Source organism: Rhamphochromis longiceps, linkage group LG23 (assembly GCF_057381845.1).
Source record: "Rhamphochromis longiceps isolate RC_006_pf linkage group LG23, R_longiceps_female_GT1.1, whole genome shotgun sequence".
Lineage (NCBI taxonomy): Eukaryota > Metazoa > Chordata > Actinopteri > Cichliformes > Cichlidae > Rhamphochromis > Rhamphochromis longiceps.
Window position 1 is genome coordinate 21,105,181 of NC_140578.1, and position 14,723 is coordinate 21,119,903.

Below are 14,723 nucleotides of genomic sequence, written 5' to 3' on the forward strand. Positions count from 1 at the left end.
TACACACATGACTTCCACTGCTCTCTCTACTGGTCTTTCCCCATTAAAGTCTTTACTGGGTTACCAACTACCATAAATCATCTGCTGTCAAAGATAAGATTACTGTTTCCTCACTACAACATCTTGCATGTTGGTAGTTAGGGAGGTCCACATGAGAAGGCCCTCTAAGCAAAATAGGCATCTGGCCAACCACTGGATCCCATCACCAAGATACCGCCCATGTCAGAAAGTCTGACCAAAAAGTCCACATTTATGTGTCTTTACAATACAAGTCAAAGAAACTCTCACCCCTTAAAATTTAAAACAATGTGAATGAACAAGTTGCTGTGAAAGTGAGTGTCATGAGTTCACTTACCAATGTTTGTAAAGACTCTGCTGTGTTGTTGAGGAAAACCTGATGGATCCAGTTAACCCTGAGATTAGAGATTTAATTGTAAACTTCATTGTCTGTGGAGGATGATCCACATTTAGACTTTTAAACAGTTCAATCATGATCATCTGTACTCACCAGTGTTGGAGAGAAGCTCTGCTGTGCTGATATGAAAGGATCAGTGAGCTCAGTTTAATGTTCCTTTGAAAAGAAACTGATTCCGCTCAAGTGAATTTCTATTGTTACACATGCTTTTAGTTTCATCCTTCATTAACATCCAACTTTCATCAGTGGAATGTCATCCATCTAGAGTTTTGTGTCACATCTTACTACATTTATTTTAATGGTTTATTTAATTCTAATAATTTACAATACACTGTATCGGTTCACATGGTTCAACAACCAAAGAAACAACAAAGTTTATCAGTTTTCAGCCAATCACAGCTCAAGATTACCAAAGAGTTGTCCAAATAAGAAAACTCATGTTTGTCACAGAAGTGGGTGTAGGGTTGTTTTTGTATTTGATGTTTGATTCCTAAACTGTGAAAGAGGAGAGTTTAAATGTAGACATTTAAAACAGCCTGATCATGGTCACCTGTATAAGCTGTGTTGGACAGAAGCCCTGCTGTGTTGTAGCAAAAGACTCAATGAGTAAAGTTTTAGGTTCTTTTAAAGAGAAATAGATTTTTGCTCAGGTGTATCTCTCACTTTCATTTCTGAATTCTGACGCTGAATTTCTCATCCTTCAGGTTTTCCCCCACCTCTTTCAGCAGGTGAGAGACATTGTTTACCAGTAGACATTCAATTGGAAGTGAAGCTCACTGTAATGTTGTAAATATCTTTAAACTGGTGTTGTAACTGCTTTTTTTTTCAGGGTGGGGTAAACTGCACATCATGCATCTTTACTGACTTTAAAAAAAAATAAGAATTGGGTGCACAACTTTGAACTTATTTAGGTTTTTCTCTAAACGTAGTCAAGTTTACATACAGGCTCAAATATAAACATGCACGCCACTAATAAATGTCTCTTCTGGCAAGTTTCCTTTTGATCAGCAAGCTTTTGAACTCTGGCTAGATATTTGCAGAGACTCTCTTTGGTAGAAATGCAAATGCCAAGAGTTTCCTGATATGGACTTAACCCACACATTTTCAAAGAATTTCACAGCAAATCAGCCCCAGAGCATGATTTATGACAGTTCTTAGGTCCAATTGACTTTTCTCACCCAAACATACTCATCATTGTGTCCGAATAATTCCATCTTTGTCTGATCTGACCATAAAAAATTCTCCAGAAGACATTTAGCTTGTCCATGTAGTCAGCTGTAAATTTTAGTCATTGAACATTGGACACTTTTAAAACCCGTCTGAAAACCCAGTTTTAATCCTTGACTTTTAAATCAGAATGAGCTTGTATTACTTTTATTTATCTTATTTCTTACTCAAATCTTCTAATTTTATGATTCTTTTTCTTAACTCTTATCATGTCTCCCTTTGTTTTTATTTCTCTCAATTATCTTAATTGTACACCACCTTGGTCAACGGTTCTTGTTTTAAATGTGCTATATAAATACATTTATAAATCAGGTTGCTCTTCTCTCACGAACAATTGCAACAGTGCGGTAGGACGAAATCGCACCAATCACAAACTTTTGACCTATTGGATTTGACTTGACTGAACACTGACTATTAAGCCGGCAAGACTGACATATCTGAGCTGAGATAGGATTCTGACTGTTATTATTATTGCTGTCACTGTATTTTATTTTATGTTTTCATTCCTGTTCATGAAATGCTGTTAAATTGTTGCTAAATAGTTTAATACAATTCATAGCAACTTTACCTGTGGCTCCAGTCATTCTTCTCCACGCAACTCACTTTATCCCTCCTACGAATCTAGCTATTGGCCCATTCTCTCCATCTTACTTTAATTTCCCCTACCCTATCCTGTACTTGGCTACAGAAACCTCAAGGCCACTGGATGTTTGAAATTGCTACATGATGATGTGTTTCCCTCTTTATGCACTGAAGCTTGCACGTTCCCTGAGTTTTTCCAGCAAGATGGTGCACCACCACATTATGGGTGCCAGGTCTGAGCATTCCTAGATGAACAGTTTCCTGGAAAGTGGATTGGTCATGTCATGGGCCAGTTGAATGGCCCCCAAGATCTCCCGATCTGACCCCCTTAGACTTTTATCTTTGGGGTCATCTGAAGGCAATTGTCTATGGTGTGAAGATACGAGATGTGCAGCACCTGAAACTATGGATACTGGATGCCTGTGCTGGCATTTCTCCTGCGGTGTTGCTATCAGTGTGTGAAGAGTGGGAGAAGAGGGTTGCATTGACAATCCAACACAATGGGCAGCACATTAACCACTAACCCTCCTATGCAGGGAAAGACACATACACCGGTGGCGAGGCGGCCGCCGATCGACCGGTGGTGGCTAACGTGGAGCTCAATCGTGGATAAGGGAAACCGAAGGCAGGAGAAGCAGGCTGCTGCCGGTCCGAGCGTGAGGTGAACTGAATTTCAGGTAAGAAGTTACGAACTGCACTCTATTTGGGTCAGATATAAACCGAGTTTAGGTGTAGTTTATTTTCGTTGTGCTGACAGTTACAATAACTCGTTCTGCGTGCTAGCTAGCACGACAGCTGTGTGCACCTAAGTTACTGATGTTGAACTTTATGACAGCCTCCCCTGTCATTCTCTCGCCTGTTGAAACTTCAATCATGAAACTGATCAATGATCGGCTTTTCTCTCGTTTGTTCATTGCGCTAAACAACAGCAGCACGGTTAAGCTTGATCAGCTGTTGTTAGAATTCATTTAATTTTAATTTCTAGTATCAGCTGATGTTTGCTGGAGCCACAGCTGTAAAAAAAGGGCTGGTCGAAACCAGGAGATGTCCTTACTGAATCATCAGAGCTGAACTGGTGATGGAGAAACAGGTTTACCTTTTAGGTGACATGAATGAGTTGAAGGAAAGTTATCAACTGTTTCTGAGAGACAAATAACACCAAGCTCCTTTTTTTGTGTAGCTGACAGCTGGTAACTGTGCAGGGGCGGATCTAGCAAAGCTTTTGCCAGGGGGCCAGGTAGGGCATTAACAGGGAGAGGGGGACACAAAGATATACTTTTCTTTCTTGCTCTCATATAAAATATTTACCTTTTATTAAATAGTTATCTGAATCTTACAACCAAAGTTTGTATAATAATACACAAGATTGGCTGTAGACCATTGTTAATCATTCAGAACACTGTGTAAAAATAACAAAAAACAAAAAGTGAATGCAAAAGTGCATAAATATTTATTTTACGTGTTTGATGTGTGTGGCAGGGCGTGGTCTGCAGTGCCGCTGCAGGGGAGGTGGACCCACGGGCGTAAAGTCTGTGCTCTCTCGGCTGGTTTTTTTTTGGTGTGTGTTGGGCTGTGAGTTGAAAAGCTACAGCCGGCTGTGTGGGTACACCAACCATGTGTGAAAAGTGGTCCATAACGTAATGCTTCAAAGCGTGTTCATGCAAACATTGTTGGGTCTGCCGTGGTACAATGGGACTTCTGCTCATGAACCTCTGTGCACAGCGTCTGCAAATCGGGGCTGTACGAAGTCACCTCATCTTTACACAAAACTGTAAGCTGTCATCTGTGAGGCGCGAGCGGTGTTTGTTTTTACCATAGTTCATGGTGGAGAATGGCTGCTCTGCTGACTTTTGCTCTCTGTAGCCGTATGAATGGCAAACTACACTGATTAGCAGCAGCATAGGCAGACTTAAAAATTTTTCTGAAATTTTCGCTTTCTAGTATTTATTTAATATTTCTTTATGTTATAAAAATGACTTTGAATCCTGATAAAAATTCAAAATCATGGGTTAAAAATGAAAACAAGAGAACTAAGAATGTATTAATATTTGTTGCCAGAAAAACAGAAACTGTATATGTGCAACCAAAGTGCCGTTTTAATTCAGATGAAAAAAAAGGGATTTATTCATTCATTGTCCATTCAGGATCTTAAAAATGTGATAATAATAATGAAATAATACAAATAATGTAATAATAAGAATGATGTAATAATAATTAATGTAAATCTAAATAATATTGTCCTTCAGAGAAATAGTTTGTAGTCCTGAAGATGGAGAAGTTTACTCCCGCAGAGCGACTGGGACTGTCTGTGGTCATGATGGTTGAACCTCCAACGACTTTCCCAGCTTAGCCTCAGAGTGCTGCTGCTACTGTAGCAGCCACTCTTCTCCTCTGTACTCGTCAGGACTTGCATTGTCACATCTGGGGAACCCAGGCCCTGCTGGAGAGGAGAGCCTAGTCTGGATGCTGACCTGCTGCCTGTAATTATTAGCCTTTTTCAGGCTCTTGTTACGTTCTGGTCCCGGCAAGTAAATAAACGTAACAAATAGTTTGCCCCACTCACTTCCCACCCACGCACAAACCCCAACAACGACACCTTTTTCAAGTATTTAAGCAGCCATTTATTTTCATCGGCAGTGAGCAATGCCAAAACAATAAACAAAACTCCCTATAAAACAATCCCTACTCTTCCCTACACCAAAATAAAAAGAAGCCAAAACAAAAGACAAGTCACTTAACTAACTATCTAACGAAAAACAGGAGAAAACTTGTTCAACAAAAGAAAACGGCTTCTCACGGCTACTAGGCTGCGACAATGAAAGTTATACAGCAAAGGAACAAAAAGTGACCGCCACTTGTTAACTTATTTACAATTATTTACATGGCAAGGCTAGAGGTACACGTGAATACTCCAGCCTGCACTACAATGACACAACACACAACTCCCTGCTCATGGCAAAAAAAACACACGCGGTTCTCAATGGATGAGGGGATGGCACGGCGGGTGCCCCTTGGAGACCATCTGGGCGGGCTACCGGAAGACGGAAAACTGTGAGCAGGAACCGAAAACACCACTTTGTGTGTCAACACAAACTCATCAGCCCGTATAGCAGCAGCGGCGAGAGTCGTAACCTTCTGTTCATTTAAGTAGGTTACCACAGTGTCTGGTAGTTGGTTTTTAAACTCTTCCAACGTCACCAACTCACCCAGGTCATTCAAGGTTTTTACTGCTGTAGCATGACACCACTTATCAAACAGAGTTTTCTTTTCTCTGGCAAACTCCACATAGGTCTGGTTGGCGGATTTTTTCCCATTCCTAAATCTCTGCCTGTAAGCCTCTGGCACAAGCTCGTAAGCACGCAGGACAGCAGCCTTCACCAAATCATAGTCAAAACTGTCCTCCAGAGAAAGAGCGGTGCACACCTCTTGAGCTTTCCCCACCAATCTACATTGGAGTAGAAGAGACCACACATCTTTTGGCCAGTGCAGCGCACCTGCGATACGCTCAAACACTGTGAAATACGAATCCACCTCAGTTTCCCGAAACGCCGGCACCATTTTGATGTGTTTACTCGCATCAAAGCCACCACCTGGCATCAAGGCCGGTGGCTGCGGAGATGGCGACTGCGGGGATAATGACTCCGGGGAGGGTGCCTGCGGGGATGGTGACTGGATGGTGAGCCCTGATCCTCAAGTGCATAGCTTCCACCTCCAACTGCTGTTTCTTTAGCTCCACCTCCTTAATGCGCAGCGTTACCCGCAGCTCCTCCGCAGAAGGGCTAGGTGGAGAAGGGAGATTTTTCAGTGGGGCAAAAACACCAGCAACAGACACACACACAGCCTGCACTACAATGACACAACACACAACTGACCGAGTCAACGGGGTTCCAAAAAGCACTCCCAGGTGACTGTCATCCGGACGTTAAGTACTGGAGGTGGTCCATCAATTATCCAGTCCGAAGATATGTAGAGACTCCACCCAGATACCTAGCAGCCACGCCCAGGTGTCCACCTCCTAGGAGAGAAAAAAGGGAAAATACCGCCAGCCATCCTCCGGTGGGAGGCACAACACCAACAAACACATCACTGGGTCATAACAGTTTCCCCCACCCAAAAAAAATCAAACATCCAACCCCACACAAAGATGTTTGATTTACGACCTAGAGAGGGCATCAGCCATAACATTCTCTAAGCTCTTATATATCGGCTCTCAATGTTGAAATCCTGTAGGAGTAAGGACCAACGCATGAGGCGCTGGTTGCTGTTTTAGAAATTTTCTAGAAAAGAAACAGACTGGGTGGTCAATGCCATTTCCATCCTCCTGCACGAGCACTGCACCCGCCCCCAAAACACTGGCGTCCACCTCTGAATCCTTGGCCCCTCAGGAACCGCCCAGGGACACCAAAAGTCTCCAGATTGCGCTTTCGCTCCTCTGCCCACGTCAGTCTGAGCCCATTATCAGATGAGATGTTGTCAAAGAAAGACTTTGCTTTGTCATAGTAGCACTTTGGACCAAAATGATCCTCCCCCGAACTCAGCTGCAACCCCACCTTTTCTCTTCCCTCAGAATTCCCATCTTTTAGATTCAGCCCCTCCTGTAACTTCTTCTCAAGCGCCTCCTTAATGAATTGCGCGTTGGAGGAATCAAAATCAAAGTCTGTGTCAAATTTAAGGGGTGGGAGATGGAGCATTAGCCACCATCAGCTGGCCTCTTCTGCGGTTCCTGTGCCGTCGAGGTCCTTGTCTTTTTCTAGCAGGTGGCCTGGTTTCAGCATTTTGCTGCTGACTGTCCTGAAAAGTGACTCTACTTGGGTCTGATTGCATGGTGGCTTCAGTGACCCTTGTGGTTTGAATATTTGTTCTTCTCGTCCCCTTGGGCTGCCTCCTATTCTGCTGCTGCTGTTGCTGGGATCCACTCGCACCTCTCCTCTGCCTAAATGTCTTTACACTGACGGTTTGAACAGCCTTTGATGTGGCACGATCGAAACCACTGTTATCTGTAAGTGGTATATCAACTACTTCTGGCGACGGAAAAACTGTGCCGCCAGCTAGATCGTTTCCCAAGATGATGTCAATACCTGCAACCGGTAACTGGGGTCGCACCCCAAGCTTAACCTCACCAGACAAAAACTGAGATGAAAGCTGCACCAAGTGTAAAGGAACCCGTATTACACACATCCTAACTCCCCAGGCTAACACATCCGCCCCACAACAGGATTGAGCTGAAAACGGTAAGACCCCCTCACGAATGAGCGACTGTTTCGCACCAGTGTCTCGCAAAATACTGACAGGAGTCCGCCGATCTTCTCCTATCAAGGAAACAAAGCCTTTTGACACAAACGGCTTAAACTCCTTATCTACTTTATCATTTTCGGGTGCCATCACCTCCCCCCAGGTAGGAGAGTTTGTCTGTAGAAGGATTATTGGGGAAGGAGATGTACCCTCCCTGGTCATTTCTTTTCTCTTCAGAGCAGGGCAAACCGCAATAAGGTGTAAGGCAGAAACACCAGCAACAGCCCCCAGCTCAACCTCCCCCGCAGGACCCGGCTCACCAAACAACCCCTTGTCCGTCAACTGGACACACAGGAACTCCCTAAGCTCTTTCTTCTTCGCAGGACGCCTGTCTTTTTCAGGCTCTTCTCCACAGGACGCCTGTCTTTTTCAGGCTCTTCTCCACAGGACGCCTGTCTTTTTCAGGCTCTTCTCCACAAGACGCCTGTCTTTTTCAGGCTCTTCTCCACAGGACGCCTGTCTTTTTCAGGCTCTTCTCCACAGGACGCCTGTCTTTTTCAGGCTCTTCTCCACAAGACGCCTGTCTTTTTCAGGCTCTTCTCCACAGGACGCCTGTCTTTTTCAGGCTCTTCTCCACAGGACGCCTGTCTTTTTCAGGGACAATCTTCACCCACAAATTCATAAAGTCCTTGTGAAGGGTCAGTTTCTCAATGATTGTTCGCCCATGGTACCTGTGGAAGATTACAGTTGTCATTAATTTTCATTAATTGTGTAAACTCACAGAAAATAAAACATTGATGCACTTCAAACCCATTTAAAAGTACCCACCTGGCTTCAGGTGCAGCATCCCCTGCCATTCTAGAGGCAGCAATTAGAAATCTTTCAGTGAAGGTTCCTGTTTTCAGGGTGACGGCTGCTCCAAGTTTGTCAGCCAGCTGGTGCAGGTGTTGAGCCGTGCTATTCCTCACTGCAACACAGCGATGGCTGAGCAAGGACAATATTAGACACACAACTCAGTGAACATGATCTCTCTTTCATGTCTTCTAATAAAATCACTACAGCTTCTTCTCTCCTCTTACGTCAGTCCTGTGTTAAACAGAGCGCTCAGAATCCGTCCATGGCTGCAATTTTCCACCATGGCATCAAGCGCCAGATTGACCTCCTGATGTAGAAAGTTGTTGTTGGTCATTGCAAGCTTCAGCAATAGAGCTCGGCCTGTTGTTTCAACTTCTGGGTCCATTGTTCTCTGGAGCTGAATGTAGAGCTCATTGATGGCATGTATGGCCTCAAAGGCTATTGCTGAGCGTTGGTTTTTCACCTAAAATGTGAGTGAAAATCATCAGTTGAGGCTGTAGTATGCACTTGAAGGGAAACTAGCTGCATGAAACACATATAAGAAACATAAAGTGTGCAATACCTCCTCAATGAGGACCAGACACACTTCATGTAGTTTAGTCTTCAGGATGTCCGAGTGGTGCTTTGCCAGAGACTGAATAGTTTGCAACCCCTGTCTTTATTTCTTTATTTACACAACACAACATTGAACACGACTTCAGGAACACCACAAATAACACAGCCACATTATGCAGCACTGTTTCTGTGCAGTATTTAATGTCTCCTTACTACGTTTCTTACCAGTCGTCTGAAGACAGCAGACTAAAGCTGTGGGACAGGCTCTCTACAGGTGTAGCTACAGGCGGGAGTTTGACCCTGCTCTCTCTTGGATTATTCTGACTGCACTGACTGTCTGCTTTCTTGTCTGATAATCAACGAGGTTAGTAAAAAGAAACTGTCATTTCTTCTAATTCGAAGCATGATGCAGTGATTAATTGTTCATTAAAATCTTTTTAAAAAATCTCTTAATTTAAAGTTTGATTATTCAGCATCTTCTACAGTTACTGAGGAAAACCACTTACCGTCTATAGGGACGACTTTTGCACGGGGCAGCAGCGTCCCAGGCCGAGGTCCTCGTTTTTGCGGTATGGGAGGGAACTGTTGGAGGTTTTGGAGTCAAAGGCTTTACTGCAGTAAATGTTTTGGTTGGTACTGTGTGTCCAGGTGAGGTTACAATCCCATCCTGGAAATGCTGCAGTTTTTCCAAAATAGGCCCAAATTTGTCTTTTGCTGTCAAGACTCTTATTCCACGAATGACCTTCGTGTCTGTTTAGACAAAAAAATAACTAAATAACTACAAATTGACATCTTACAAAAACAACAATAAACATTTTTCTTCCTGATTTTTTTTTCTTCAAAAAAGCATATAAAATGAATGGACAGCAAGAATGTGTAATTTAGCATTAAAATAGATAATCTACAGTGTCAAATTTTAAAATCTAAACTAACTGATTAACAGCAGGTGTAACCACTAAAGAAAAGCATCACCTTTGAACCGACCTGCTCCTGAATGTTTAGCAGAGAAAACAGGCAATTGCGATGGACAAGCTGCTCGAGGAGGTGGAGGAACTGGAGTGAGCGGTGTCATCTCAACAGGACTAACAATGAAAGGAATGGCCCTCAGATCACTTGGTGTGTGTGTGTCTGCAGAGCTGAGGCTACTCAGACTTCTTTCAGGGTCCTCCTGATTCCAAAAGGGGTCATCCAAACAGTTCCAGCTTCCCTGGACTATCTCTGGAGAGCCTGCGCATTGCTCAGGTAAAGGTGGGAGTTGCACAGCATAATCTCTGGGTCTCTGTGCGATATGCAATGTGTCTGCCTGTTGAAAGAACACATTTGTCTTACTGCTCTGAGCTTTGTGAAAGTCCAGGATCCTGGACTCTGTGGTGAAGCGCTGACAGTTGCTCTGTCTACAGTGACTTACACAAAAATTACACTGTGCAAAGCAGCAAAATATAACACATCTCTCAGAAACATTTACATTTGATCAGCAGAGAAGTCAAGAATGAGTATGTTTAGTTACTTACATCTCCACCTGTGCGTCCCCTTGTCCGTCAACTGGACACACAGGAACTCCCTAAGCTCTTTCTTCTTCGCAGGACGCCTGTCTTTTTCAGGCTCTTCTCCACAGGACGCCTGTCTTTTTCAGGCTCTTCTCCACAGGACGCCTGTCTTTTTCAGGGACAATCTTCACCCACAAATTCATGAAGGGTCAGTTTCTCAATGATTGTTCGCCCATGGTACCTGTGGAAGATTACAGTTGTCATTAATTTTCATTAATTGTGTAAACTCACAGAAAATAAAACATTGATGCACTTCAAACCCATTTAAAAGTACCCACCTGGCTTCAGGTGCAGCATCCCCTGCCATTCTAGAGGCAGCAATTAGAAATCTTTCAGTGAAGGTTCCTGTTTTCAGGGTGACGGCTGCTCCAAGTTTGTCAGCCAGCTGGTGCAGGTGTTGAGCCGTGCTATTCCTCACTGCAACACAGCGATGGCTGAGCAAGGACAATATTAGACACACAACTCAGTGAACATGATCTCTCTTTCATGTCTTCTAATAAAATCACTACAGCTTCTTCTCTCCTCTTACGTCAGTCCTGTGTTAAACAGAGCGCTCAGAATCCGTCCATGGCTGCAATTTTCCACCATGGCATCAAGCGCCAGATTGACCTCCTGATGTAGAAAGTTGTTGTTGGTCATTGCAAGCTTCAGCAATAGAGCTCGGCCTGTTGTTTCAACTTCTGGGTCCATTGTTCTCTGGAGCTGAATGTAGAGCTCATTGATGGCATGTATGGCCTCAAAGGCTATTGCTGAGCGTTGGTTTTTCACCTAAAATGTGAGTGAAAATCATCAGTTGAGGCTGTAGTATGCACTTGAAGGGAAACTAGCTGCATGAAACACATATAAGAAACATAAAGTGTGCAATACCTCCTCAATGAGGACCAGACACACTTCATGTAGTTTAGTCTTCAGGATGTCCGAGTGGTGCTTTGCCAGAGACTGAATAGTTTGCAACCCCTGTCTTTATTTCTTTATTTACACAACACAACATTGAACACGACTTCAGGAACACCACAAATAACACAGCCACATTATGCAGCACTGTTTCTGTGCAGTATTTAATGTCTCCTTACTACGTTTCTTACCAGTCGTCTGAAGACAGCAGACTAAAGCTGTGGGACAGGCTCTCTACAGGTGTAGCTACAGGCGGGAGTTTGACCCTGCTCTCTCTTGGATTATTCTGACTGCACTGACTGTCTGCTTTCTTGTCTGATAATCAACGAGGTTAGTAAAAAGAAACTGTCATTTCTTCTAATTCGAAGCATGATGCAGTGATTAATTGTTCATTAAAATCTTTTTAAAAAATCTCTTAATTTAAAGTTTGATTATTCAGCATCTTCTACAGTTACTGAGGAAAACCACTTACCGTCTATAGGGACGACTTTTGCACGGCGCAGCAGCGTTGTCCATTCAGGATCTTAAAAATGTGATAATAATAATGAAATAATACAAATAATGTAATAATAAGAATGATGTAATAATAATTAATGTAAATCTAAATAATATTGTCCTTCAGAGAAATAGTTTGTAGTCCTGAAGATGGAGAAGTTTACTCCCGCAGAGCGACTGGGACTGTCTGTGGTCATGATGGTTGAACCTCCAACGACTTTCCCAGCTTAGCCTCAGAGTGCTGCTGCTACTGTAGCAGCCACTCTTCTCCTCTGTACTCGTCAGGACTTGCATTGTCACATCTGGGGAACCCAGGCCCTGCTGGAGAGGAGAGCCTAGTCTGGATGCTGACCTGCTGCCTGTAATTATTAGCCTTTTTCAGGCTCTTGTTACGTTCTGGTCCCGGCAAGTAAATAAACGTAACAAATAGTTTGCCCCACTCACTTCCCACCCACGCACAAACCCCAACAACGACACCTTTTTCAAGTATTTAAGCAGCCATTTATTTTCATCGGCAGTGAGCAATGCCAAAACAATAAACAAAACTCCCTATAAAACAATCCCTACTCTTCCCTACACCAAAATAAAAAGAAGCCAAAACAAAAGACAAGTCACTTAACTAACTATCTAACGAAAAACAGGAGAAAACTTGTTCAACAAAAGAAAACGGCTTCTCACGGCTACTAGGCTGCGACAATGAAAGTTATACAGCAAAGGAACAAAAAGTGACCGCCACTTGTTAACTTATTTACAATTATTTACATGGCAAGGCTAGAGGTACACGTGAATACTCCAGCCTGCACTACAATGACACAACACACAACTCCCTGCTCATGGCAAAAAAAACACACGCGGTTCTCAATGGATGAGGGGATGGCACGGCGGGTGCCCCTTGGAGACCATCTGGGCGGGCTACCGGAAGACGGAAAACTGTGAGCAGGAACCGAAAACACCACTTTGTGTGTCAACACAAACTCATCAGCCCGTATAGCAGCAGCGGCGAGAGTCGTAACCTTCTGTTCATTTAAGTAGGTTACCACAGTGTCTGGTAGTTGGTTTTTAAACTCTTCCAACGTCACCAACTCACCCAGGTCATTCAAGGTTTTTACTGCTGTAGCATGACACCACTTATCAAACAGAGTTTTCTTTTCTCTGGCAAACTCCACATAGGTCTGGTTGGCGGATTTTTTCCCATTCCTAAATCTCTGCCTGTAAGCCTCTGGCACAAGCTCGTAAGCACGCAGGACAGCAGCCTTCACCAAATCATAGTCAAAACTGTCCTCCAGAGAAAGAGCGGTGCACACCTCTTGAGCTTTCCCCACCAATCTACATTGGAGTAGAAGAGACCACACATCTTTTGGCCAGTGCAGCGCACCTGCGATACGCTCAAACACTGTGAAATACGAATCCACCTCAGTTTCCCGAAACGCCGGCACCATTTTGATGTGTTTACTCGCATCAAAGCCACCACCTGGCATCAAGGCCGGTGGCTGCGGAGATGGCGACTGCGGGGATAATGACTCCGGGGAGGGTGCCTGCGGGGATGGTGACTGGATGGTGAGCCCTGATCCTCAAGTGCATAGCTTCCACCTCCAACTGCTGTTTCTTTAGCTCCACCTCCTTAATGCGCAGCGTTACCCGCAGCTCCTCCGCAGAAGGGCTAGGTGGAGAAGGGAGATTTTTCAGTGGGGCAAAAACACCAGCAACAGACACACACACAGCCTGCACTACAATGACACAACACACAACTGACCGAGTCAACGGGGTTCCAAAAAGCACTCCCAGGTGACTGTCATCCGGACGTTAAGTACTGGAGGTGGTCCATCAATTATCCAGTCCGAAGATATGTAGAGACTCCACCCAGATACCTAGCAGCCACGCCCAGGTGTCCACCTCCTAGGAGAGAAAAAAGGGAAAATACCGCCAGCCATCCTCCGGTGGGAGGCACAACACCAACAAACACATCACTGGGTCATAACAGTTTCCCCCACCCAAAAAAAATCAAACATCCAACCCCACACAAAGATGTTTGATTTACGACCTAGAGAGGGCATCAGCCATAACATTCTCTAAGCTCTTATATATCGGCTCTCAATGTTGAAATCCTGTAGGAGTAAGGACCAACGCATGAGGCGCTGGTTGCTGTTTTAGAAATTTTCTAGAAAAGAAACAGACTGGGTGGTCAATGCCATTTTCATCCTCCTGCACGAGCACTGCACCCGCCCCCAAAACACTGGCGTCCACCTCTGAATCCTTGGCCCCTCAGGAACCGCCCAGGGACACCAAAAGTCTCCAGATTGCGCTTTCGCTCCTCTGCCCACGTCAGTCTGAGCCCATTATCAGATGAGATGTTGTCAAAGAAAGACTTTGCTTTGTCATAGTAGCACTTTGGACCAAAATGATCCTCCCCCGAACTCAGCTGCAACCCCACCTTTTCTCTTCCCTCAGAATTCCCATCTTTTAGATTCAGCCCCTCCTGTAACTTCTTCTCAAGCGCCTCCTTAATGAATTGCGCGTTGGAGGAATCAAAATCAAAGTCTGTGTCAAATTTAAGGGGTGGGAGATGGAGCATTAGCCACCATCAGCTGGCCTCTTCTGCGGTTCCTGTGCCGTCGAGGTCCTTGTCTTTTTCTAGCAGGTGGCCTGGTTTCAGCATTTTGCTGCTGACTGTCCTGAAAAGTGACTCTACTTGGGTCTGATTGCATGGTGGCTTCAGTGACCCTTGTGGTTTGAATATTTGTTCTTCTCGTCCCCTTGGGCTGCCTCCTATTCTGCTGCTGCTGTTGCTGGGATCCACTCGCACCTCTCCTCTGCCTAAATGTCTTTACACTGACGGTTTGAACAGCCTTTGATGTGGCACGATCGAAACCACTGTTATCTGTAAGTGGTATATCAACTACTTCTGGCGACGGAAAAACTGT

The 14,723-nt window shown here is 44.3% G+C and overlaps 1 protein-coding gene and 1 pseudogene across 3 annotated transcripts; both read right to left on the reverse strand.

The window, feature by feature from the left end:
* Nucleotides 1-4,364: 4,364 nt before the first annotated feature.
* LOC146641836 (uncharacterized) lies at nt 4,365-7,402 on the reverse strand (annotated as a pseudogene).
* A 582-nt stretch (nt 7,403-7,984) lies between these two features.
* LOC146641837 (TOG array regulator of axonemal microtubules protein 1-like) lies at nt 7,985-13,946 on the reverse strand. 3 transcript variants are annotated; one of them, XM_085398884.1, is made up of 10 exons: nt 13,556-13,946; nt 11,281-13,462; nt 10,943-11,181; nt 10,692-10,847; nt 10,378-10,594; nt 9,839-10,169; nt 8,874-9,616; nt 8,536-8,774; nt 8,285-8,440; nt 7,985-8,187 (listed from the first exon to the last, which is right to left on the reverse strand). In XM_085398884.1, exons 8-10 carry the CDS (start codon nt 8,694-8,696, stop codon nt 8,046-8,048), a joined length of 459 nt encoding a protein of 152 aa, XP_085255010.1. In that variant the 5' UTR covers nt 8,697-8,774; nt 8,874-9,616; nt 9,839-10,169; nt 10,378-10,594; nt 10,692-10,847; nt 10,943-11,181; nt 11,281-13,462; nt 13,556-13,946; the 3' UTR covers nt 7,985-8,045. The 3 variants fall into 3 exon arrangements, with proteins under 3 accessions (XP_085255010.1, XP_085255011.1, XP_085255012.1); XM_085398885.1 differs by lacking the exons at nt 11,281-13,462; nt 13,556-13,946 and having other exon boundaries at nt 10,943-11,245; XM_085398886.1 differs by lacking the exons at nt 10,378-10,594; nt 10,692-10,847; nt 10,943-11,181; nt 11,281-13,462; nt 13,556-13,946 and having other exon boundaries at nt 9,839-10,333.
* Between the last annotated feature and the right edge of the window lie 777 nt (nt 13,947-14,723).